The sequence below is a fragment of the Dama dama genome, chromosome 13, assembly GCF_033118175.1.
Source record: "Dama dama isolate Ldn47 chromosome 13, ASM3311817v1, whole genome shotgun sequence".
Lineage (NCBI taxonomy): Eukaryota > Metazoa > Chordata > Mammalia > Artiodactyla > Cervidae > Dama > Dama dama.
This window is the reverse complement of record NC_083693.1, coordinates 41,793,413-41,821,126: the sequence shown is the minus strand read 5'-3', so window position 1 is coordinate 41,821,126 and position 27,714 is coordinate 41,793,413. Positions and strand designations below refer to the sequence as shown.

General features: G+C 43.8%; 1 protein-coding gene across 1 annotated transcript in view; it reads left to right on the top strand.

The window, feature by feature from the left end:
- The window catches only part of SCAMP5 (secretory carrier membrane protein 5), a 53,687-nt gene that overhangs the window by 18,003 nt on the left and 7,970 nt on the right, over window positions 1-27,714 (top strand). The window contains exons 4-5 of the mRNA XM_061159106.1: window positions 14,314-14,528; window positions 27,227-27,281. Of these exons, the coding sequence (XP_061015089.1) occupies window positions 14,314-14,528; window positions 27,227-27,281 (270 nt within the window). The remainder of the gene's footprint in view (window positions 1-14,313; window positions 14,529-27,226; window positions 27,282-27,714) is intronic.

Below are 27,714 nucleotides of genomic sequence, written 5' to 3'. Positions count from 1 at the left end.
GTGTGGGAGGCTTCTCTTTTCTCCACACCTTCTCTAGCATTTGTTATCTATAGACTTTTTAATGACGGTCATTCTGATCAGTGTGAAGTGGTATCTCATTGTAGTTTTGATTTGCATTTCTCTAATAATTAATGATGTTGAGCATTTTTTCACTTGCCTATTGACCGTCTGTATGTCTTTGAAGAAATGTCTATGTAAGTCTTCTGCGCATTTTTTGATTGGGTTATTTGTCTTCATTGTTGTTGAGCCTTATGAGCTCTTTGCATATTTTGGAAATTAGTCCCTGTCAGCCACTTTGTTGCAAATAGTTTCTCCTATTCTATAGGTTGTTTTTCCTTTTTGTTTATGGTTTCCTTTGCTATACAAAAGCTAACTTAGATTCAGTTCAGTTCAGTCGCTCAGTCGTGTCCGACTCTTTGTGACCCCATGAATCGCAGCACACCAGGCCTCCCTGTCCATCACCAACTCCCGGAGTTTACTCAAACTCCGAGTAACTTCATGTCCATCGAGTCGGTGATGCCATCCAGCCATCTCATCCTCTGTCGCCCCCTTCTCCTCCTGCCCCCAATCCCTCCCAGCATCAGGGTCTTTTCCAGTGAGTCAACTCTTCGCATGAGGTGGCCAAAGTATTGGAGTTTCAGCTTCAGCATCAGTCCTTCTAATGAACACCCAGGACTGACCTCCTTTAGGATGGACTGGTTGGATCTCCTTGCAGTCCAAGGGACTCTCAAGAGTCTTCTCCAACACTACAGTTCAAAAGCATCAATTTTTCAGCGCTCAGCTTTCTTCACAGTCCAACTCTCACATCCACACGTGGCCACTGGAAAAACCATAGCCTTGACTAGATGGACCTTTGTTGGCAAAGTAATGTCTTTGCTTTTTAATATGCTATCTAGGTTGGTCATAACTTTCCTCCCAAGGAGTAAGCGTCTTTTAATTTCATGGCTGCAGTCACCATCTGCAGTGATTTTGGAGCCCAAAAAAATAAAGTCTGACACTGTTTCCACTGTCTCCCCATCTATTTCCCACGAAGTGATGGGACCAGATGCCATGATCTTTGTTTTCTGAATGTTGAGCTTTAAGCCAACTTTTTCACTCTCCTCTTTCACTTTCATCAAGAGGCTTTTTAGTTCCTCTTCACTTTCTGCCATAAAGGTGGTGTCATCTGCACATCTGAGGTTATTGATATTTCTCCCAGCAATCTTGATTCCAGCTTGTGCTTTTTCCAGCCCAGCGTTTCTCATGAAGTACTCTGCATATAAGTTAAATAAACAGGGTGACAATATACAGCCTTGATGTACTCTTTTTCTTATTTGGAACCAGCCTGTTGTTCCATGTTCAGTTCTAACTGTTGCTTCCTGACCTGCATACAGGTTTCTCAAGAGGCAGGTCAGGTGGTCTGGTATTCCCATCTCTTTCAGAATTTTCTACAGTTTACTGTGATCCACACAGTCAAAGGCTTTGGCGTAGTCAATGAAGCAGAAATAGATGTTTTTCTGGAACTCTCTTGCTTTTTCAATGATCCAGCGAATGTTGGCAATTTATTTATTTTTTGCTTTTATTTCTATTGCCTTGGAGGACTGATCTAAGAAAACATTGGTATGATTTATGTCAGAGAATTCTTTGCCTGTGTTCTCTTCTAGGAATTTTATGGTGTCATGTCTTATATTTAAGTCTTTAAGCCATTTTCAGTTTATTTTTGTGTATGGTATGAAGGTATGTTCTAACTTCATTGATTTACATGCAGCTGTCCAACTTTCCCAACACCACTTGCTAAAGAGACTGTCTTTTCCCCAATGTATGTTCTTGTCCCTTTTATCTAAGATTGATTGACCATAGGTATGTGGGTTTATTTCTGGAATCTCCAATCTGTTCCATTGATCCATTTGTCTGTTTTTGTGTCAGTGCCATACAATTTCGATTATTGTAGCTTTGTGGTATTGTCTGAAGTCTGGGAAGGTTATGCCTCCTACTTCATTTTTTTCACCCTCAGGATTGCTTTGGCAATTCTGGGTCTTTTATGGTTGGCTATAAATTTCAGTATTTTTTGTCCTATTTCTGTGAATAATATCATGGGTAATTTGATAGGGATCACATTAAATCTGTATATTGCTTTGAGTAGTATGGCTGTTTTTAACAATATGAACTCTTCCAATCCAAGAGCAATTAATTTCTTTTATTAATGTTTTGTAGTTCTCAGCCAAAAAGTTTTTCGCTTCCTTGGTCAGGTCTACTAAGCGTTTTTTTTGGGGGGAGGGATGTGATTTTAAAAGGGATTATCTTTTTGCATTCCTTTTCTGACATTTCATTATTAGTATAAAGAAATGCAACTGATTTCTATCTGTTGATCTTGAGTCCTGCTACCTTGCTAAATTCGTTTATCAGTTCTAGTAGTTTTTCTGTGGAGTCTTCAGAGTTTTCTATATATATTATCATGTCATCTGTTTATAAGGACAATTTTACCTCTTATCTTCCAATTTGGAATCACTTTATTTCTTTTTCTTGTCTGATAGCTATGACTAGACTCCCAGTACTATGTTGAATAGAAGTGATGAGAGTAGGCATCCTTTTCTTATTCCAGATTTTAGTAGGAAGGCTTCCAGCTTTTCACCACTGAGTATTATATTGGCTATGGTTTTGTCATAAATAGTTTTTATGATGTTGAAATATGTTCCCTCTATACCCACTTTGTCTACCCTTATTCTTCAAGTCGCTGAGCCAACTCAATTATTCCTAAACTTCTCATTATGTAAGGAAAAGACCTGTCTTGTTGAAATCACTGTTATTTGAGCTTTCTGTTACATGTAGCCAAGCTAAATCTATACATGATACACCAAGAATCATGTGCTTGTTACCTGTGGTGACGGTGAGAACGACTTCTCACATCTTTGATGACAGGGAACACAACTGACCAAGGGATTCAGCTGCCGCATTCTGAAACCCATCACTGCATTTGTGCCAGGGCCAAATTTCCCATGGGCTGTTCCTGGCTAATGAATGAGCACAGATGGTATATTAAGGCAGGCACATTCCTTGGAGATAGATTAATAATGGGTGGCTTTGGCTGGAGAACTCCCCAGGAGTGTTGCTGAACTTTCCTTAGAAGTATACTGCAGTCTAGGATGCTTCCACCCAACTTCCTTCTTCCCTCTCTCCTGCACTCAGGCTCAGACTTGTAGCATGGTCTGATGTTTCTCCTAGGCTCACCTGGCTCCCTCTTCATTTTCTGTAACAAATCACTTTGAAAGGTTGTTATGTTGTAGCCACATATTCTGGGAAACAAAATCACTCAGAAGGACAATGCAAATAGTGGAGTGCAGTTTATTACACCCGCAGGCCCAAGGCAGAGTCTCCTCTTAGCCAAGAAGCCTGACCAGTTTTTGTGAAAACCTTATATACCCTAAGTGTATGTGCCCAAACCGACCTCGCCAAATTACCTGAAACTAGTTTGAACAAAGGAAAAGAAAGATACAATCAAAGTTAACCTGTGATTCATATGCCTTAAGCCTAGGTAGTTAACAGTAGACAATTATCAATAGGCCTGTGGTCATACCCCAATAAGCATAATAGAATGTATGATTCTATTTGGTTACACAGATAATTAGGGTATTCTTTTAGGTGACAGAGAGTAGGTATGAGCCCTGGGGCTCTTCCATGTTGGGGGGTGGGGTCTGGTTTCCAGTTGGTATGTTGTTTCCATAGATACTGGGCATATAGCTCAAAGTCCACAGTCTGGCCCAAGATGGAGCCTGTTCTGTCTCTTTCCTCCTTCAGCTGCTGAACCATGAAAGGCGCCAGGATTCTTGGCCTCCGGAGGAGAATTCAATCTGGGGCCAGAGATGAGGCTTGATCGCTCAGAGCTTTTGTGTAATAAAGTTTTATTAAAGTATAAAAGAGATAGAGAAAGTTTCTGACAGAGACCTCAGAAGGGGACAGAAAGAGTACTCCCCTGCTAGTCTTTAGCTGGGTATTATATAGGTACTAGCAGTCTGCTAACTAGAGAGAGGAAATATCTCCAAACTCAGAGAATAGCACCAGGCCCCTCACCCACAACATACATTGAGATAACATTAGCACCAGGTGAGTCATCCCAGGCCATAAAATGATACACATGAATCTTGAAAGGCATTTTATCTTACATGTTTTTTTTTTTAAAACCACGATAAAAAACAAAATTTAAAAAAGCTTTCAATTTTGGCTTGGGGAAACCACTGTAAAAGATTTGGGAAGCTTTAAAAACTTGATTCTTCACTCACATTACTTTGAAAGTGTCCTAAAGCTCTTATCTGTGTTATAGAATGTGGAAGTCTAGACAATTTGTTATAGGTATGTTCTACAAGAAATGTGGAATTCCATTCAGCAGACCCATACTCAAAGAAAAAGCCTCAGCATTACATCAGAGGATTTTTTAGTGAACAACTTGACAAAATGATTGGGTGGGGCCTCCCAAGTGGTGCTAGTGGTAAAAGAACCTGCCTACCAGTGAAGGAGACATAAGAGACACAGGTTCGACCCCTGGGTCAGGAAGATCTCCTGGAGAAGGGCACAGCAACACACTCCAGTATTCTTGCCTGGAGAATCCCATGGACAGAAGAACCTGGCGGGTTACAGTCCATAGGGTCGGACACAACTGAAGTAACTTAGCTTGCATTGTATCAAAAGATTGGCAAGTTTAAGTTTTAACTTAAAACACATTTATACGTTTTAAGTTAAAACATGCACAAATACAAATCATTTTTTATGATACTTCTTTTAAACTGACTTTTTTTGTTGTTGTTGAATTGAGGAATTCCTGGTTTCAGTTGCATCAGATAAGAGGGCTTCTACTGAAATAATGATAGTATATCTGAATTGCTTTATTGCACAATAATTATATGCCCAGTGTAAAAGGCTTGAGTATAGCTTCAGCAGAATTATGAGCAGAGAGGAGGGCTATTTCAGGCATCATGAAAAGGCTGATAAACAGGGCTCTGGGAATAATGTCCTTCAAGGTTGAAGGACCTGTTTGGCAGTGCTGAGAGGACTGGAAGAAGAGAAGGCTGTAGTCCAAGAGGCAAGAGAGGAGAATGAGATTCTTGGGCAAAACTGTTCCTGGTGATGGATGACAAGTCCCATGGTGAGGCCATGGGAACAGGGTGGTGGCTGAAGGAGAGGCAAAGGTCACTGGAGTGAGAAGGTCAGCTATAGAGATAAGACCAGGGTTGGGGGGTCATCCAATGAACTAGAAAGTCTTCTACACTGGCAGCAAGATTGGGCCTGGAGGAGAAATTACGGGCCAGTGATGTGCTGGAAGCAGCTTGTACTGGCTCATGAGAGCCAAATGTTAAATTTTCAGTTTTATGATCTGGTTGTTAAACACAGCCATTATTAAAAATTTAATTATATTGCCTATAATGAAGTCAACTATATTAAAACAAAGGTAATAAATATTTAAAACTAATCACTTTTTAATAACTTTATGACATTTTACTGCTCATGTTCTTAAAATTATTTATGTTTCTTATCTCTGTGTGGTGGAAATACTATACAATGGTGTGCTATGGTACATCTTTGCTCAACTCTGTCTCCAGTGACACCACGTTGATAACTCAAAATCAGCCACGATGGAAATATTTACATCACAGGAATTTGACTTTCTACAACTGCAGAGCTTGATTTATTGTTTTGTTGATTATCTGCACTCATTCACCAATTGCAGCTGTAGGTTGGCTGTAGATACAAGAGTTAAAGAAAAACCAATGAAAGCATTCTGTGGGAATCAATTGGCTATAAGAAATTTACAGTGAGTACTGTATATTTTATTATGTGTTGTTTATGTCACATACATATCAGGCAAACATAATAAATATATGTGTATATTTATGAATATATTTCTCATAAAGAGCCAGTTGTTAAACATTTAGCAAATGTTCCTCTGAACTAAGGTCTCTCCCTGAGATTGGCACTGGGATGATGGTGAGCAATTCATATGGGGCTCTGCTCCTTCCCCACAGCCCCAGAACTCACAGGCTCAAGAGGAGTCAAGACCTCTAGGTAACAACACAGCACTGAGTGGCAGAGAGAGAAGCAGCAAGAAGAGGTATTTAGTCTAGGCAGCCATCCAGAGGCGTGAGACTCATGTGGGCACTCAAAGGACGAGTAGGAATCAGCCAGCCAGAGGGACCACACGAGCTGTTGACAGAAACAATGGAGGACAGAAGGCAGGAAGTCGAGGGACACAGAGCATTGTGCATCTGCCAGAGAGAAACCAGCAGGCTCTGGGGTGCTCCACCTGGCCTCGTGGTACCCAGAGGGTGGAGTAAAGGCAGCTTCTACTAGCGAGGTTCCTCTGGACCCCAGTCGTTAAAAGAGTAGAATTTCTGGGCAAAGGGGTGGGGCTGGGAGTCAGGGGAGGGGGAGAGAGGATGGAACAGCATGTGCAAAGGCAAAGAGGTAGAGGGAATCTGAATTCTTAGAGCTGCAAGCAGTGCTGGGTGGCAGCAGCAGTAGAGAGCCTCAGGAGGGCTCTCAGTAGGAGAGTGGTATGGCTGAGATCCCTGTGACTGCTTGGAGGAGAAGGGTTTGAGAGAGTATCAGGTGGGGAAGCAGTGAAGAATGCAATGTCTTTGAGGAGACTATTGCAGAGGTGATGGAATAGGGTAAGTGGGTATGGGAAAGCAGAATTGATGGGACTTAATTTTCAGGGTCTAGCTTGGGTAACTGAGGTCTGACATAATCATTTTTTAAAGAGTACCCATCAATTATTGTGTAGAATATTCTTCAAATTGGATTTGTCTGAGGTTTTCCTTGTGATTAAATTGAAGCTATGCATTTTGGAGGTAAGACTATCACAGTCAGTGAAGCGTATCAGAAGGTACACAATGTCAGTGTGTATCATCCACTGATGATAGAGCCAATTTTGGAGGCAGGATCACAGGAGGAGGCACAAATAGAGGGAAAAATATCTGGGGTTCCAGCTTGGGATGGGACTGGAATGCAGAAGAGAATTCAGACCAGAGACAGAGCTCTGGGAGCCTTGGGCACTGAAGAGGTAGCAGAGGACTTTGCAGGGGACAAGGTTGCCAGGGAATAAGGTATCAGGCTGAGGAGGGGGAAGGGAGACCGTGGAGGTAAAAGCCAGACTGGCTTTGCAATATATTAATATCTAACTTTTCAGACAGATGAAGACTGGAACATGACCTGTGGATTTGGGATCTAGGGACTCAGCCAGTGACCACAGCCAGCGCTTACCAGGCCAGGCCCAGGCTGGGATTTGTGAAGAATAGTTTCTCTCTGGACAGTTAGCTGAAGCATGCTGGGAGGGGCATATTCTAATTCAATGAGTGTGAGCAGTGGGTGTTGCATATTCAGAGCTGCTGGCAAGGTTGCCAGGGGTGGTGGTGATGAAAATGAGCTGTGTATAGGCCAGCAGGCTACCCAACACCCAGCACTTTTAGCTGCCAGCAAAGCAACCTAGCTGATGGAGAATTAGCCCTAGAAGTGTTAGTGGTTGCCAAGTGCAAGTGCAGCTGTGGCCGCCCCCAAGTGGTCTATTGGAGGCACTGCCTGTAGAAGAGAAGCAATGAGGGGTGGTCCTTGACCTGGGTTTCACATGTAGGCAAGAGGTTGGAGGTGTGGAATCATCTTTGTTCACCAGATTCAGGCTGCCTCAGGAATCCCTTTTTTTTTTTTTTTTTTTTTTTACACTAACAGTCCTTTCAGTTTAGTTCAGTTCAGTCGCTCAGTCGTGTCTGACTCTTTACTGAGTTATTTCAGTTTGGTAAGTTTTGGTACTTTTATGTACCTTATAATTATCACCCCAAACAAGATCTAGAATACCTCCACCACTCAGAAATTTCTTTTACATTCCTTTCCTGTCAGTCTACCCCCATCCCCAACCAGGAACCACTTTTCTGCTGTCACATTAATTTTCCTGTTTTTGAACTTCCTCTCAGTGGAATCATATAGTATTTCTTTGTTTTTGCTTTTGGCTGCTTGCCCAGTATGCAGGATCTTAGTTTCTCTATTGAACCTGGGATCCCTGCAGTGGAAGCGCTGAGTCCTAACTACTGGGCCACCAGGGAATGCCCCTCTAGTATGTGTTTTTTTGATCTGCCTTATTTTGCTCAACATAATGTTTTTGAGATTCACTCATGTTGTAGTTATTAATTGCTCATTCATTTGTATTGCTGATTCCATTGTTTGAATATACAATCATTTATTTATACATTTTCTTGCTGATGGCTGTTTCCGGGTTTTAATTACTACAAATAAAGCTGCAATGAATTTGCAAGTCTCTTGTGAATATATGTTTTTATTTTTCTTGGGTGTATACATAGGAGTAGAACTGATAGATTAAATGGTAGCTGTCAGTTTAACTCCTTGAGGAACTGCCAAACTGTGTTCCAAAGCGGCTGCACCATTTACATTCCTTCCAGCCATGTATAAAGGTTCCAATTTCTCCCCATCCCTGTTGTGCTTGTTATTATTTGCCTTTTTTATTATAGCCATTCTAGTGGGTGTGAAATGGTATCTCATGATGATTTTGACTTGCATTTCCCTGATGACTAATGATATTGAGCATGTTTTCAAGTGCTTTTCGGCCATCTGTATATCTTCTCTGGAGAAATTTCTATTCAAATTCTTTTTATATTTCATAGTGGATTGTTTGTCTTTTTTATTATTGAGTTGTAAGAATTCTTCATATATTCTAGATGCAAGTCTCTTATCAGATATATGATTCAAAAATATTTTTTCCCATTCTGTAGGTTGGGTTGGGGAGGTTCCAGTCTGGCTGGGGAAAGAAGACAAACATGGGGAGTGAGGAGATGGGAAGGAGATGTTGAAGGGAGAGGCACTGTAGGGTAGATCTAGGGTGAATTCTCTGAGCTTCAAGTTGCCCGCCTAGATAGAGACTGGATTGGATGGACTGCTCTGACATTGCCCTGGCTCTGCAGGCAAGAATATGTGTCACTGTATACTCAGCACTGTGCCATCAGGATATATACTTACGTTCAGTGTCAGGGACTTGGCATCTTGTAAGACCAGGAGCATGAGTAGGGTAGAGGGAGAAGAAGTCTCTTTCTTAAAAAAGAAGACTCCATTTTGCAAACTTTCACAGGACTAATGGGTGACCTTGGAGGCAGCATGATGTGGCTTAAGAGCCAGTCAGGCTGGGATTCAGATCTTGGTTATAGCTGACACGACTATTAGTGCTCATTTAGCCATTCCTGATGGCTTCCTATATCCTTATTCTAATATTCTTACTGTGTATATATTTGAATGTAAACATAATTTAAGTACATATATAGTTTAAATATGTATATAGTTTAAATGTAAATATAAATTTTTAGCAACACTGCACGGCATGTGAGATCTTAGTTCCCCAACCACGGATCGAACATACCCTCTGCAACAGAAGCATGGAGTCTCAACCACCGGATCACCAGGGAAGTCCTTGTAAATTCTTTTATTCTTACAGTATATGAACTCCTGGGGTTTTCTGCCTAAGGGTTTTCTCTGCTCAGAAGGCACACAGGACACAGGAAAGTCTGAAAATTCAGGAGCAGCCCTCAACCCCAGTTTCCTCATTCTTTGGTAGGACAACAATACAATACAATGGTATTCTGCACTGTGTCTTGGAGGTCCCCAGTAGAATCAAGACCCTCATTGTCCACTGCTCATTATAGCACCCTGAATTGAGTTCATTTCATTTCTTTGTTTCTCCTTCATCCACTCCTCTACTAGTGCTTCCTGAGATCATCTCTCAAGTAGACTGGTGTCTGCTTCTGGGGAAATCCAACCTAAAGATACTGGTTCTTCCACTTCTTAGATACATCCATTCTATTTTATTGGGCAGATCATCTTACCTCTCTGAAGCTCACTTTCCTTATCTACAAAATGAGGATAAAAGCATTTACTTCATAGGATAGTCGTGAGGTTTAGCATCTCACTCAGGTATATTTAGAGTTCAGTAAATGCTAGTCCTCTTTTCTTCCCAGTTGTTTATTGTCCTGTAAACAGATTTTCTCCCAGAGATCGTTGGGTGTACATACCTCATTAAGCCATAGCTGAGCAGGAATAATAAGCAGCCTGGAGCTGGTCCCATGGGTGACTGGATTACTATTCCCAGTCACTTGCTGCCTCTCTGCTGTTGGATTAAACATCCCCACTGTTTGTCACATCTTGCATCCTCCAGAGCAGTGGTCCCTAACCTTTTTGGCACCAGGGACTGGTTTTGTTGGAGACAATTTTTCCATGGACTGGGATGGGGGATGGTTTGGGGATGACTGAAGCACATTACAATTAGTGTGCACTTTATTTCTATCTTTGTTACATTGTGAAGTAATTATACAGCTCACCGTTATGCAGAATCTGTGGGAGCCCTGAGCTTATTTTCCTGAGCTCAGGTGGTAATTCGAATAATGGGGAGTGACTGTAAATGCAGATGAAGCTTTGTTGGCTCACCCAACGCTCACCTCCTGTTGTGTGGCCTGGGGATTGAGGACCCCTGCTTTAAAGGGAGCAAGTCTCCCTGTTGCCCATGGTTTAGCCATAGGACATGCTTTGGTGAGTGGCATGTGAGCTGATGTGACATTTACCACATCTGAGAAGAAGCTTTAACTGTTACTGCATGGTTTGGCTCTGGCTCTTTTTTTAACTCCTGCCCTCTACTATGAGAAAGAGGTGTCCCCAGAGTCTGGCACTCATTAGACACTTACTGTGTACCAGGCATTGTCTCAATTGTTACATATGTCTACACATGTTATTAATAATTCATTTCATTCTCACAGGAACTCTAAGACATAGGTAGTATTATTATCACCTTATTTTACATATTTGGAAAATTAAGATTCAGTAAGGGTGACTGCCTTGCACAAATGTACACAATTGGTAAGGGGGAGGCATTCTGCCTTCCAGGCCCATATTCTTAACCACTGCTCTATGCTGTTTCTCATAGCTGATAAGCAAACACTTGTCAAGTAAAGTTTGTTTTAGTTCAGTTCAGTCACTCAGTCAGGTCCGACTCTGTGACACCATGGACTGCAGCACGCCAGGCCTCCCTGTCCATCACCAACTCCTGGAGCTTACTCAAACTCATGTCCATTGAAGCAGTGATGCCATCCAACCATCTCATCCTCCGTCGTCCCCTTCTCCTCCTGCCTTCAATCTTTCCCAGCATCAGGGTCTTTTCCAATGAGTCAGTTCTTCGCAGCAAGTGGCCAAAGTATTGGAGTTTCAGCTTCAACATCAGTCCTTCTAATGAATATTCAGGACTGATTTCCTCTAGGATAGACTGGTTGGCTCTCCTTGCAGTCCAAGGGACTCTCAAGAGTCTTCTCCAACACCACAGTTCAAAAGCATCAATTCTTTGGCACTCAGCTTTCTTTATAGTCCAACACACATCCATACATGACTAATGGAAAAACCATAGCTTTGACTAGACAGACCTTTGTTGGCAAAGTAACATCTCTGTTATTTAATATGCTATCTAGGTTGGTCATAACTTTTCTTCTAAGGAGCAAATGTCTTTTAATTTCAAGGCTGCAGTCACCATCTGCAGTGATTTTGGAGCCCCCCAAAATTAAGTCTGTTACTGTTTCCACTGTTTCCCCATCTATTTGCCATGAAGTGATGGGACCAGATGCCATGATCTTAGTTTTCTGAATGTTGACTTTTAAGCCAACTTTTCCACTCTCCTCTTTCACTTTCATCAAAAGGCTCTTTAGTTCTTCACTTTCTGCCATAAGGGTGGTGTCATCTACATGTCTGAGGTTATTGATATTTCTCCTGGCAATCTTGATTCCAGCTTGTGCATCATCCAGCCCAGCATTTCACATGATGTACTCTGCATATAAGTTAAATAAGCAGTATACAGCCTTGATGTACTCCTTTTCCTATTTGGAACCAATCTATTGTTCCATGTCCAGTTCTAACTGTTGCTTCCTGACCTGCATATAGATTTCTCAAGAGGCAGGTTGGTTGGTCTGGTATTCTCACCTCTTTCAGAATTTTCCAGTTTATTGTGATTCACACAGTCAAAGGCTTTAACATAGTAAATAAAGCAGAAATAGATGTTTTTCTGAAACTCTCTTGTTTTTTTGATGATCCAACAGATGTTGGCAATTTGATCTCTGGTTCCTCTGTCTTTTCTAAATCTAGCTTGAACATCTGGACTTTCATGGTTCACGTACTGTTGAAACTGGCTTGGAGAATTTTGAGCATTACTTTACTAGGGTGTGAGATGAGTGCAATTGTGCAGTAGTTTGAGCATTCTTTGGCATTGCCTTTCTTTGGGATTAGAATGAAAACTGACCTTTTCCAGTCCTGTGGCCACTTCTGAGTTTTCCAAATTTTCTGGCATATTTAGTGCAGCACTTTCACAGCATAATCTTTTAGGATTTGAAATAGCTCAACTGGAATTCCGTCACCTTCACTAGCTTTGTTTGTAGTGATACTTCCTAAGTTTGTTTAAATGATTGTAATTCCTGAAACACTGTTTCCTTCTATTTACCCAGATTCTGAAGGTACAATTTACTGGGACAAAGATGGGCTTCTGATTTCAGACCTGGGCACCTTTCCTGCCTCAGTTGTTAGCCAAATAGGAGGTCCTTCTAATTCTCTTGACTGGGGAAAGGTCATTTATGGCTATCAGATAGGAACCCAAATAATTCTCCTGTAGGATCCACATGGATCATGAGATATCTCCTGTAAATTCCACATGGATCCCAAACATCTCCACTGTAGATTTTGGCTTAACCTCTCCTGGACCCCTCTCTTGGAGGTTCATGTGAACCCATATATATTTCCTAAGGCCTACATGGACTCCCAACATCTCTTCTGTAGGAGCCATGCTTGATAACTTTCTCAGGGTTACATTCATCATTTCATCAGGTTCTCTCATAACTCTGTAAATCAGTTAAAGCTTGTCTTATGGCAAGATAGAGGGCAGTGATCATGAGAGTGAACCAGGGACAGGATCAAAAGCAGAATCTCCTTGTCTTGCTCTGTAGCCCATGACTCCTCTCTCCTGCAGAGACTATGCTTCCTGCTCAATACCATAGCCTCTGAGGCTCCGTCCCTTTTCTTGTCTCTCCTGCACTAACTCCTGTCTGACTTTCTTCGCTCCCACCCCTTTTCTAACCCAGCTGTGGGAGTGAGGCCCCACTCCCAGAAGGCTGAGACCATACAATGGGCCCTTATTCTGGGCAAAGAATCCCCACAGTGTCTCCCACCCACTGAGGCCCCCTTCTAGGCCCAGGATGGTGTGGGTGGAGGGCACCATGAAGGGCAGGAGCTATTTATTGGCTGGTAGGATAGAGGGTGGTCCTGATTGTAGATATCCCACAGGAGGTTTGCATATGAAAACATCACTCACAATGAAAGGCTGTCTGTCTTTCACTCCCAGCCTCATCTCTCCAAGTGGGTCTCTGGCAACTCTCATTGATTCTGGGTTTTAAAACATTTACCCTAGTCTCTACTCACTTTCAGTGTTCATCTCTGCATATCAGCCTCTTTCTTTTTTTTTTTTTAATATGTATTTTAAATATTTATTTATTTGGCCGTACCAGGTCTTAGTCTCAGCATGGGGGATCTAGTTACCTAACCAGGGATCAAGCTCAGGCCCCCTGCATTGGGAGAACAGAGTCTTAACCACTGGACCACCAGGGAAACCCATAGTCTCTTTCTTATTTTCTCTCTCTCTCCCTTTCTCTTTCTTTCTTTTTCTGTTTTCCTTTCTAAGCCTCTCCCTTTCTATTCTTCTATGTAGCTTGTCTGTCCCTATTTCTTATTTCTCTCTCACTTTATCATGCTCTCTTCTTTGTCTTTCCTTGTCTTTTTTCCTCTCCAAAACTTAATCTCTCCATGACTCTGTTCTTCGTGTTTCTATGTCTCTCTTCATGGCTCTCCTCTCTTGTCTTTCTATGTCTGGTTTTTTTTTTTTTTTTTTTTTGGATTTGTGTTTTCTTGTCTATGTCTCATTTCTGACGCTTTATGTTTCATCTCTAAACTTCCATCCTCTATCCACAGTTTGGCCTTGTGGATCCGAAGGACTTTCGTCTCCTGCTTATGAAGCTCCCTCTCACTCTTCCTTTCTGGTACACCCAGAGGATCCTGGAACTGGCATGGGAAGTTATTCTCCCAGTTTACAGATTTGGAGGCTGAGGCTCTGATTGTTGGTACCAGACTCAGATTTCTGGGTCTTTTCCTCGACGTTCTCGACTTGCTCTTGTCCTCGCCGGCACCTGATCCGGCCCAGAGTCTGGAACTTAGCACCTCGGACAGCTCCTGCAAGGTGCAGGGGCGGCCAGGCCTTCCTTCTCGCGAGTGCAGGAGCCGCGGCCCGGTGGAAGCTCGGGAATCTCGCGAGAGCAGCTGCTGCAGGCAGAGGTGGCGCGGGCGCGCGAGGAACTGGCCCAAGGCGCGCGCGTGCGCGAGCGCGCGCGTACCCCGCCTCCAGCCCCGGAGCGGCTCGCGGCCGGCTCCGAGCCGCATCGCTAGGTGCAGGGCAGCGCGGTGGCCTTTCCGCAGCCGAACGACAGCGACGGGTGAGTCCCGGGCCCTAGGGCCCAGAGAAGGGCTTTGCAGGGAGGTTGGGCGCAGGTGGAGAGTGGGTCACCCCATCTCCAGTTTTGTACCTGCTACGCTTCACCGTTGGATGCAGGGGGCAGGTCGAGCTGGAGAGGTGGAGAGTCGAGGTGACCTTCCCTGTTAGGGCGGGGGAAGAACGCTTCGGGTGCCCCAGGCCTCCCCCAGCCCTCACCATCCCCATTCCCGGCTCCCGCAGAGGGAACCCGGGTCTTGGATGACGTCAGACCCCTGGATTCTGGAACCTGGGCCTTGGGCCCACCTGGCGTTCCCAGCGAACAGTCCTCCTTCTGGGGCCCTCCTCCTGGCGCACGCGGGCCGGGAGGGGGACGCCTGGAGGCGGGGTGACTGTGGCCTCTTTGGGGGTCCTTCCTGAGAAGAGGCGCCTGCAGGAGGAGTAGTTGTGTTCCCCAGCCCCCACCTAACCTAGGCGGCGGGCCTTTGGGCCTTTGGTCTGAGCCGCCTCCGGTTTTCGGGGATGGGTGAATTGGTTTGAGCCTGGGGTCCAACGGGGCTTCGGGGTGGTATGTGGAGGGCCCAGATGAAGCTCGCTGTAACGCTGACAGGAGTCTGTCACGAGGATGAGGGGAGATACTTGGGAACCCGTCTCGGTCCCTGCCTCTGGGAGCCCCCAATCTAGAGGATGGGGGAAGCAAGTAGAGTCTTGGATAGAGAATTTGCCATCTCAGGCGGTTCAAACGAGTAGTGCCCCAGATCCAGGATAAGGAGTTTAGGGAGGGCCAGGTAGACTTTTCTGTGGACCCCGGGAGCACAAGGAGAAAGGGAGATGAGCCAGTGAACAAGAGCCTCCTCTCGGAGGAGGTGAGATTTGGATGAGAAGAGGGGTAAAGGAGGGCACTTCAGGAAATGGTTTGGACTAAGGCCTAGAGGGGGGAACCACGCATAGCTGTTGGGGAGCCTGGCTTGTGAGCCCAGCCATGTGACTGACCCCCATGTGGTGGGGAAGTCTGGAAAATTTTGTAGCCTATGCCCCACCTGTTCTGTCTCCAAGGGGCAGGCCTCTGAAAGAGGGGATTGGTTCTTGCAGAGAGATTTTGTTTGGGGCTGCCCAGATCTTCCTAGTTGAGATTTGATCTGGGTTTGGTGAGCCTGAGTTGCTGATAGAGGACTGACTGCTCAGTGGGCCATGGAAAGAGGGTCTTCTTAGGTCTAGCAAACCCATGGAGAGTTAGTAGGATCCTGGGAGAGGAGCTCTGGATAGTGGCCTTGGGCTCTGTTCCTTTTTAAACTTATTCTCTGGCTGGCTGGCCACCTTTGAACAAATTGATTCCCCTCTCTGGGCATCTCTTTGCCAGCACGTTTCTCTTGGGATGAAATAATAAGACTAAGTACTGACCTCCCTTGAGGAGGCTGCTTGTTCTAGTTTAGAGGTTCCCTCTCAGTTTTTCTCCCTCTTCCTTTTCTTCCCTCTCCCTCTGCCTTCCTCTTCCTGTCCCTGCCCCCACCCCCACCCCCAGCTGTTCCTCTGCAGGCTGCACTTCTTGCTGACAGCCTGGAGTTTCTGAAGGTTTCCTGGAGGAAGTGAGGTACAGCAGGGTTCGTGAAACTGTGGACTTAGCCTGATTGTGGGGAGGGCATCCGTTGCTCCACTCCCACCCCTGGGCTTGGGAGTGCTACAGGAGGCTGAAGTCACAAGAATGGAAGGTTCCAAGCTCCTTTGCTCTGTGTCCACATCTTAAGCAAGAATGTGATTGACTTGTTCTCTGTGCTCTGTTCTGTGCTGAGTCCCTCCTGAAAGCCCCATCCATGATGGAACCAGGAAGAGATTGGATGAGAATGAGTGAGCATTCATTGCCCAATAACTGGTTCAGAATATAATAGTGGGAGGCACAGCAGGGATGTCTAGAAGGGCTTCCAGAAGAGGTGGGATATGAGAAAAATAGTAGGACTGAGAGGAATTGGCATGGCTCTGGTTTAGGCTCACTGGAAGCAGACGGGATGGCTCGATATGATCGGCATGAAGCTCGGAAGTGGGTCAGTGTGTGGACGAGAAGCAGGAGGTGGTGGGTGGGAGCTTTGTAGCTGATTGACACAAGGCCTTGACTGCCAGGCACAAGATCAGTAGGAGCTACTGGAGAGTCATCATAGGACAGTGTGAGCAAAGCAGGAGAGTAGTGTTTTCTGAGAAAGAGTCATAGTTCTGGGACATCAGGGCTGGGGATATGGGAATGGGTGTGGGGTAAGGAGTCCAGAGGTAGAGCCGGAGAGGGAACTTCCATCTTCGCAGATAAGCTCTGGGTGGGCAGGAAGAAAATGACCATTTCTATGCCAAGCATGGGGCTCATGCTGGTGAGTAGGGAGCCCTGGAACAAACCACAGGTCTCTGTCCTGATCTGACGCCAGACTTGACTCCCTTCTTTTTCCCATGGACCTCACTCTTTACTGTGGGACCTTCTGTCTCCCCGACTTCACAGTTAGAAATGGAATAAATTATACTCTCTCTTTTGAACAAAATTCAGTTAGTATTTGCTATCTTACTGATAACTAAGGAAGTGCTCCCTTAGGCCTGCATCTTTAGGGCGATATGTAGCACTCCCAGTGCCTCCCAACATTATGAAAGACTCTCAGTTGAGGAATGAATTGCTACTTCTCTCCTTTTGCAGTTTAGGAGCTTTGGTTCGCAGAGGCTGGTCATTGCTGCTCCCCTGTCCCCCTGCCCAAGTATAAAGGCTAATCCCTGACAGAAGAGCAGAGGACCCTGTAACCTTCCATTCTTGTGACCTCAGCCTTCTGTAGCCCTCCCAAGCCTAAGTTCTTTCTGGGCTAACAATGTACAAACAAGGCAGCCTTGCGCTGTGCTCCGGCCCTGATCGCTGGCTTTCCCACCATCAGTACTTTGCTACACTGACTTCTCTGTAACACCTTTGGGAGACAGCCTGGGACCAGAGGGGGGTCAGGTTGGAGTCCGGGTTACAGCCTCCTCCCTTGAGGCTCCTACAGTCTAGTTGTTGCCTGCTGTCCTTCTGACTCTCTTTGTTTTCCTGGAGAACATTAGTGTTGGACCACAGTCTCCCATTCCACATCCCGTTGTCTCATGCGAGGCGATGCCTCCTTCAGCCACTCCTTCTGCTGGCTACACCTGAGTCTGGTTATCATTGGCATGTGGCCACCTCCGAAACCTTAAACCCCAGTATTGCTCTCTGACCACAGTCCAATTTCTGCTTTACCTACCTTGGGACCTCAAGGAGACCTCAAGTTCTCTGACACTTCTATTTTCTCTATCTTGTGAGCATGGCACCTACTGTGTCCTTCCTGGACTCCACGGTCCTGGATTTTAACTGGCTCTTGCCCTCAGTGACCATGCCATGGCCCGTGTGTCCCACCCCAGAGCAGACCACTCCCCCCCCATCCTCCCAGTTCTGGGTTCTACACTAAGAATGTGGAAAGCTTCTGGTGGCCATCACATACCGGGATAGTCTCATTCTGCTTCCATGGAGGGTCTCCAGCCTCAGCTGTCCCTTCGTCACTTCTCAGGACTGTCATCACTTTCCTCTTCCCATCAGCTGTCCATCCTATTCCATGGGAAGAGTAGGCCAAACGTGGACCATTATCCCAAAGCCCCTGAACTCAGGTAAAGGGTTGGTTGAGTAGTGTATGCGGAAGTTGGAACCATACCTGTGTTTCTCTACTTCTTGAATCCTAGGGCTCCTAGTCTAATACACCCACTCTGTGCCGGCCCTTCCTGTCTCCTGAGATATCAGTGTCTGTCAGCAGTTTCCCCCTCTACTGTATCTTTAGTATCTCTGCTGTTTTTCCTTAACAATACCATCTGTCCTGCTTATTAATGTGCTCAAGTCTCCTATCTGGAAAAATCTATCTAACTGTATGTCTTCCTCTAGCTGCTGCTGTTTTAAACCTATGACTTTGTGAATAGTGATATAGAAAAGTGATATAAGACTATTGTAGACATTTTAGAAAATAAAGATAAAAGAATATAATCTCACTATCAAGAAATGTCTATTAATCCTTTAATGTATGGTATTTCACTTTTGACACTCATATTCTCTGTGTTATATTAAAGTCTCAGCTGTGTTTTTTAAAAAATTAGTCTGCTAGACTTAACCCTCTTCCTCTCCTCATATTCCCTCATTTCTTGGCAACTGCCCTCTGCCCCACCATGCCCTGAAGCTGTGAGCTTCTAATTGCCAGAATCAGCCCGTGTCACAACTGACTGCTCCGTGACCATGGACATTGCTGACCTGGTTGACCAGTAACTAAAAAGGTTGAAATAACCTGTATTGATTGATGTGAAACATTTTCATGAGATACTGTTGATTGGAGAAAACCAGGTTATAAACTAGCATGTATAAAATGATCTCAGTTTTGTCACATATGCTTCTGTGTGTGTGTGTGTGTTCAGTTGTGTCTGACTCTTTGCAACCTCATGAACTGTAGCCTACCAGTTTCCTCTGTCCATGGGATCTGACAGGCAAGAATACTAGAGTGGGTTGCCATTTCCTTCTCCACATATATGCTTACTGCTGCTACTGCTAAGTCACTTCAGTCGTGTCCGACTCTATGCGACCCCATCCCTGGGATTCTCCAGGCAAGAACACTGGAATGGGTTGCCATTTCCTTCTCCAATGCATAAAAGTGAAAAGTGAAAGTGAAGTCACTCAGTCATGTCCAACTCTTCGCGACCCCATGGACTGCAGCCTACCAGGCTCCTCTGTCCATGGGATTTTCCAGGCAACAGTACTTATGTATACATAAAAACCAGAAACCTAAAGGTCAGACTGTTAAAGGGGTGACCTCTGAGAAGGTGGATTTTGGAAGAACTTGTATTTTCTCCTTTATGGACTTTGATTTTTTTTTAACTTGCAGATATTTTTATGTATGTTGCTAAAAAGCAACATAATTTCACTTTATTAAAAAAACCTTTGAGGTTATATTTTTTAAAAAGAAGAATAGAATCCTTCAGTGGCTCCCAAGACTCAGAGGATAAAGCTCAAATTCTGCTCATGGCCTTTAAGGCCAGGATGACTGGCCCCTCCCATCTCTTGGCCCTATTTTTTGCCTTTTTTTCACTCCTTCCACTTTAGGCTTTATCCGTGCTCTGCTTCTTTCTGTTTGTTAAATTTTCCATGCCATAGTTCTGACCTTCCCTTTGCATGTGTTTTTCGGGTTCTTTCTTTTCCTGGCCAACTCTTATTTATCCTTCAAGATTCAGCTCTGATATCACCTCCTCTGTGAAGCCCTCCCTGGTTCCTCCAGGATGGACCAGGCAGGTGCTCCTCTGGGTTCCCACTGCTTGGTGTACTTGCTGTTTCTGGAGCATTTCTCAGACTGTGTTATAATTGCCCACTGACTTAGTTACATCCTCTACTCTTACCTCCTCCCTTTCGACTCAAACTTCTCTCCCATATTACAGAGAAAATTAAAGCAGATATGTGGGACTCTCACTGTCCTTTCCAAGGCCTCAGACCTCCCCCATCTGCTTGCATCATGTTTTTCTTCCCACCTCCTTGCGCTGGACCCCATGCTTCTCCCTATTTCAAGGGCTTGCTCCATTAATTAGCCTCTGTGTCTATTGTAATTGCAGCTCTTCCCTGGAACTCTCCATCTCGAGCTTATTAACGTCCTAAACAAACAACCTGGAGCCATGGTCCCTCCTTGAGCCTCTTGGCTACCCAAGTATTACCCTATTTCTCTTCTCTAACAAGGCAGGCTTCTTCAAACTGTTGTCTGTATCTGCTCTCAGCTTACATGTTCAACTATTAATGTATAGTTTGGCTGCTACCACCCCCAACCCCTCAGCCCAGCTCCTACCACCCCCAGAGTAGTTCTTGCTGGGGTCACGGGTGACTTGCTGTTGCTGAGCATACTGAACATTTTTCAGTCCAGCCCTTTTGATGCTGGACCTCTCAGTGGCATCTGTCACATTTGTCCACTCTCTACTCCTGGCTTTGGAGACTTCACACTCTCCTGGTTTTCCTCCTGCCTCATCAACTGCTCCTGCTCATTCTTTGCCAGCCCTTCTGCTTGACTTTTCTTTTCATTTATTTTTTTTAAACAGGTAATACATGTACACGATTCATAATTCAAAAAGATGTCCTGAATTTCATCAATTCTAAAATAAACATTTTGGTATTTCTGAAAACATTTTTAATGTCTGTGACTTTAAAATTTTGGCATCTTATCATTATGAATTGGTGGGTTTTATTTTCTTTCTTTTGGTAAATAATATAATGATCTAAAAGTTGATGGTGTCTTGGATTTGATGGTATAAAGATACATAGTAAATGGGATTTCCCTGGCCTTCCAGTGGTTAAGACACCATGCTTCCACTGCAGGGGGCACAGGTTTGATCCCTGTCTGGAAGATCCTGCATGCCTCATGGTATGGCCAAAAATAGAAGAAAAAAAAAACAAAAAAACAGATACATAGTAAAAATTATTCCTCCCATCTACTCCACCTCTGTGCAGTTCCTCTGTCCACCAGGAATCACAATTATTTTTTTTTATTGATGTCCTACTAGAGATTCTTGATTCTTTGTGTGTATATAGCCAAATGCAACTATATATTTTTTCCCTGACTTAAAATATTTATCTGTTTTTATGAAGAGCTGACTCATTTGAAAAGACCCTGATGCTGGGAAAGATTGAGGGCAGGAGGAGAAGGGGACAACAGAGGATGAGATGGTTGGATGGCATCACCGACTCAATGGACATGGGTTTAGGTAGACTCTGGCAGTTGGTGATGGACAGGGAGGCCTGGCGTGCTGTGGTTCATGGGATCACAAAGAGTCGGACACGACTGAGTGACTGAACTGAACTGAGCTGATGAAGTGTAATGACATATATTACTTTCAGGTGTACAACATAATGATATTTGTATATATTATGAAATGATCGCCCTAAGTTCTAATACTGAACTGCCAGGAAATTTCCTGATTCTTTTTGCAGAACAATTTGAAAGAAAGTAGCAGACAAGACACAATATTTCTTTTTTGTTAAATTTTTTCATTTATTTTTATTAGTTGGAGGCTAATTACTTTACAGTATTGTAGTGGTTTTTGCCATACATTGACATGAATCAGCCATGGATTTACATGTGTTCCCCATCCCGATCCCCCCTCCTGCCTCCCTCCCCATCCCATCCCTCTGGGTCTTCCCAGTGCACCCGCTCTGAGCACTTAAGACACAATATTTCTAAATACTTCACCATGTGTCTCCTAAGAACAAAAGTATTATCCTATGTAACCACAACACCTAAGAAATTTAACACTTAACAGTGATATCTTCTATTCAGTCTGTATTCAAATTTCTTTACTCATCCTAAAAGTGTCCTTTATAGCTATGGTTTAAAAATCCAGGACCACTCATTGCTCTTGGTTGCAATCTCCTGCAAGTCTCCTCCCTGAGTCCCTCTTCCAGTTTCTGTCTTTCATGACATTAACATTTATCTGGGAGAATTTCCCACAATCTGGACTTGTCAGATTCTTTTTTATAATAATTATTTTCAGATTAAACATTTTGGCAGTAATACTACATAGGTGATGTTGTGTTCTTCTATGTGTATCACGTCAGGAAGCACATAATGTCCTTTTGTCCCATTATCAGGCAAGTTTGAGAAGTTTGGTCATTTGGCCTGCCAGATCCTTTCATTATAGAAGTAACTTTTCTCTCTTGTGATTAATAAATAATGTGGTGGGGGCTGACACTCAGACTGTGTGTCTCCCCTCTTCCCCAGCCATCTTTCACCCAGTGGTTTAAGCAGCCATTGAGAATCCTTGCCTGTGTCAATTCTGCATAGGGGTTACAACATGATGATTTAAAAAATTATATCATTCCTTCTGCCTTAGAACTTTTCCTTCCCATCTCCGTTTCTTTTGTGTGTTATATTGAACTTTCACATTCTTTTCTTTCAGTGTTATCATCCCTAACTGATATTATTCATATTTTTCCTCCAGCTTTTTATCTTGAAAGCTTTAAAGTTGAAAGAATAAAACAAGGGACACTCGTGTAACTTCCCTGAGATTCACCAATTGTTAACATTTGCTGCATTGCTTTGATTCTGTCTATATCTATTCATTATTCCTTATTTTTTGAACTATTTGAAGATTCAGATATCACAACACTTTACCCCTAAGCACTGAAGCACATATTTCCTAAGAAAAAGGACATTTTCCTACATAACCTCAAGAACACTACCACACCCAAGAAATGTAATATAGACCCAAATAATACTATCTAGAGTCTCTATTCAAGTTTCCTGATATCCCATTGTTTCCCCCTTGAACCAGAATCCAATCAAGGTTTACACTCAGTTTTTGTTGCCATATAGCTTTAGACTCCGTTAGGTTAGAGAATCCCTTATCTTTTTTTTTTTTGTCTTTTAGGATGTTGGCATTAAAAAAATTAGTTAATTTATTTATGGTTGTGTTGTTCTTTGCTGCATGCAGACCTTCTCTAGTTGAGAGGCGTGGAGGCTGCTCTTTGCTGTAGTTTCTCTTTGTGGCATCTTCTCCTGTTGTGGTGCACAGGCTCTGGGTACACAGGTTTCATGAGTTGTGGTGCATGGGCTTAGTTACCCCGAAGCACGTGGGACCTTCCAGACCAGGGGTCGAACCCATGTCCTATGCATTGGCAAATGGATTCTTAACCACAGGACCACCAGGGTGGTCCCGGATGTTGGCATTTTTTAAAATGTCCTGGCCAGTTTAGTTTATAGAATGCTCCACAACTTGGATTTGACTGATTGTTTCTTTTGACTAGATTCAAGCTAAATATTTGGGCACATAGGTGATGCTGTGCCCCTCCTGGGACAGTAATCACTGTCCCATTACTGGTGAGTTTGAGTTTGATCACCTGGTAAAGATGGCGCCTGCCAACTTTCTTCACAGTAAAAGTGCCTGTTCTCCTTTGTAATTACTAAGTCATCTTCGAGACGCTGTGACTGTCTTCTTCCCCAACAATCTTTCACCTAGTGAAAGACTTAGCAGCCATTGCGGATCCTTGTGTGAATCAGCTATGACATTCATGGTTGCAAAATTAGAAGATTTTCTAATTCTGTTACTCCTACATTTATAGCTAGCATTCTTCTGCAAAGAAGAGCTTTCTTTCTTACTTCCTCCCTCATTTAAAAAATGAGTGTCACTTTGGATTATTTTTTAAACTCAACATATTATATTACTGTCATTATTTTTGATGCCCTGAATTCTCCCAAATTTGGCTGATTGGTAGGTAGCCCCTTCAAATTGGTGTCCTTTTGACATGTTCTAATTAGCTGAATTCCTGCTTATTTCTGGCACCACAAGATGTTCTAAGCTGATGTTGTATTTCTTTGTCCTGGCTTGGGACCAACCACATATTTTTAAAGACGTGTTCATATTGATGCCTCCAATTCAAATCCAGCATCACAGGACTCTTTCTTATCTTCCCATGTTCCATATTCTGTCTCCGTATCTAACATTGAGAACCCAGGTTCCAACAACACAAACACATTCTCTCATATGTTCTCTGCTACAGTACATATGAAAAGTTTCAGTCACCACACTAATACCAACAGTAAACCTGCTAAGATTTTAGATTTCTTTCTAGTTGTTTTTGCTCTTGAGATAGATCCTGTTAAGGGAATGCAGAGTACTGAGATCAAGCCACTTGGCCAGTTCTTTTTCCTGTGTGATTGTGTTATCAATTTGCTGTACAGATAGCTTAATTTGTTTTTGTTTATTTCAATTTTAGTGTTTCTCTCCAATATATATATATTTTGTGGCTGTATCACCCAAAATGCAGGATCTTAGTTCCCTGTCCTGGGTTCCAGCTGAACCTGGGACCCCAGCAGTGGAAGCTCAGAGTCTTAACTACTGGGCCACCAGGAAAGTCCCTGTGTTTATTTTAGGTTTAGACTTTCATTTCTTTTGGATGTAAATTTTTGAATACATAAGACATTGTATGTAAAAAAAATATGTAAAAATATTTATGCAGAGAAGTCTCACTACTTGTCCTAGCCCTTCCATCATATGGATGACCATTTCATTAGTTTCTTGTTTATTCTTTCTGTATTTCTCTTGCAGAAACAAACTTATAAATGCATGTTCTTCTTTCTCCTTCTTTTATATAAAAAGTAGCATTCGAATTATAATAATTTGTACTCTGCTTTTTATTTTTTTTGGCTACTTCTTGTGGCTCATGGCATCTGTTTCCTGGCATCTTAGTTTCCTGACCAGGGGTTAAACCCATGCCCCCTGCAGCAGAAGCGCCAAGTCCTAACCCCTGGGCTGCCAGGGAATTCCCTGCTTTTTCTACTTAACAGTATATACTGGAAATCATTCCATAGAAGTTCAGCTATACCATCTTCATTCTTTTTTACAACTACATGTTACTCTGTTGAATGATATACAAAGTTTATTCGAACAGTTGCTTCCAACATTTTGCTACTGTAAAATAGCATCATCCTGAAAACATGTATTTGTTGTTTCTTATTTGTGGGTAAATAACTAGAGTAGGATTCTAGGGACAAAAGCAAAAAATACTTTTATTCTCCTCTCCCCTGCTTTATTTTTTTTCAACATGAAAGGTAGCATAAACTATTCTATACATTGCATTTTTTTCAACTGCTTGTAATTGTGGAGCTCTTTCCATATCAGTATTTTTAGAAATAACTGTGCCTGCATGCTTGGTCACTCAGTCATGTCCAACTCTTTGCGACCCCATGGACTGCAGTGTGCTAAGCTCTGCTGTCCATGGAATTTTCCTGGTAAGAATACTGGAATGGGCTGCCATTTCCTCCTCCATGGAGAAATAGCCAGTACCATTTATTTAACCAGTCTGCTGTTGATAGACATGTCAATTGTTTCCAATCTTTTGGCATTACAATGTTACAATTAATGCAGCTATGTAAAAGAACCATTTCATGCTTGTCTCTGTCATGCCTATCTTTTCCATTTGTGGTAGATGCTGTTAGGTTTTTACATCTGTATTTGATTTCATATCACAAAGAGATCACAAAAGATTATGATGGCCTAAACTTCAATAAAGCCAGAGGAATTTGACTGGAACTCTGGGAAGGTTTGTTCTTCTTTTAAAGCAAACTCTTAATTGAAGTATAACAGGTAGAAAAGTGCACAAATTGTAATTGTATGCTTGAGGAATTTTCACAAAATCAACCCCTCGTGTCAGCAACACCCAGGTCCAGGAACCGACCATGACCAGCACTCTGATGCTTGTGTTCCCTCTACTCTCCTGACTTCTAACACCATAGATTCGTTTTGCCTGATTTAAACTTTATAAAAAATTTCTGCCCACTTTTTTTTTCTTTTTACTATTTTTATTTATCTATTTATTTGGCTGTGTTGAGTCTTAGTTGCAGCACGCAGGATCTTCAGTCTTCCTTGCAGCCTGTGGCATCTTTTAGAGAGAACTGTTAGTTGCGGCATGTGAGATCTAGTTCCCTGACCAGGGATCGAACCCAGGTACCCTGTGTTGGGAGCGCGGAGTCTTAGCCACTGGGACCACCAGGGAAGTCCCTCTGCCCAAATTTTGATGTTGCATTGCCTTAGTGCTTGGCCATAGGCCATTTTCTGTTTTTCAGTGTATCTGTATTTATCTATCAGAGTTACTGTTCTGGTAAAATGCTCTCATTTGCTTCCTTAACCTTCACTCACCAACCATTACCTGATGTCTGTCTCAGCACAGGCCTCCTGCTAAGCTTTTGACCCAGATATTCCCGAAGCCTACAAGGCTTTGTCCTGTCTGGAGGTTCTCATAGCACCTCAGACTCTGTATGTTCACGATGAAGCTTCTCTTCTTCCCTGGAGCCCTGCGCCTCTTCTCATGACGGGGTTCTCAGTAAACAGCCCACCATTTGCTCAGTTGTTTAAGCTGGCAGAGAGTCTTCATGAGGGCCTCCCTCCCCCCACACGCCAGAGCCACCTTGGAGCCCCTTCTAATTGGCCTCCTAAGTGCCTCAAGAATCCCACCCTGCCCACCTCCATTCCTGCTCCCTCTCCACGCACTCTCTGCTTTGGCCGCAGTGGCTTTCTTTCCCTTATTCAGAAGCATGAAGCTCTTTCCCGCATCAGGATCTGTGCAAGCTTTGCCCTCTGCGCAAGAGGCTACCCTGCCTCAGGCAACTCTGTGTTCTTCAGGTCTCCCCTTACGGCTTTCTTGACTCCCCAGACCAGGTCACCTAATATATGCTGTGCATGTTTTCATAGCCATCCTTCTCTTTTATACTGTTCACTGCTGAGGTTATTGATTGTTTCATGCCAATGGCAGGGACCACTTCTTCATGCTCTCTCCCCAGTGCCTGGCAGATTATAAATGCTCAAGAAGTGAATGAATGACTGGAGACAAAGGCAGGGGGAGGGGAGCCCAGCCTGTGACTGAGGCCAGGGCTCTGCTGTGTTAGAGGTCAAGAATAGAATTTCCTCAAGCTTTCTCTGTCATTTGACTTGCACCTGCTTGAGGTGGCCTCCCAGGTTCCTTTCCCACCCTCTCCTGGGATTTTCTGGAAATAGATTTTATGCCTGGAGGTCAAGGGCAGGAGTCCCTGGAAGGGTAGAGCTGGTGGAATGGTGGTTCTGTGAGATGGGTCCTGCCCCTGGGAGTTTCCAGCCCAGCTGGGGCTGAAAGAGGTACTTGGCTGGGTAAGCCATGATCCTCAACCTTCGCTGACTCTTCTTTCCTTCCAGTTTGAGACAAAGAGGCGTGGACAGGCCGCTGGGCCAGCGGGTGCCATCATGTCAGGTAAGGGGAGGGTGGATCCACGGTAGGATGTGACAGTGATGAGGGTGGGTGGCCCTTTTCCTGGTCCCTTTATACCCCGTAGTTTTTGAAGATCAGATTCTTTCAGTCCTCTTGCTCCTGGGTTTCCCCTGGTCCCCCACCAAGACTTGTCTATCAAAGACCCTCACTGTCTAGCTGTCTGTCAGACCTCTGAACCTGGGGACCAGGGATAGCCCATCCTGACGCCCTGGCCCTCCTGTCCATCTGACCGATGAGTGGCATGGCTAGCTCAGTCCCCATCCTTTCTGTCACCATTACTCTCTAATACTCTGAGACCTTTTCCTTCTGGTTTCCGGGTTGTCTGGTTTCCAAAGGCTCAGAACTGGAGAGACCTGTAGGGACTATCTAGTTTGACCCCCATCCCACTGGATAAATGGAGGTCTGGAGAGAAGGG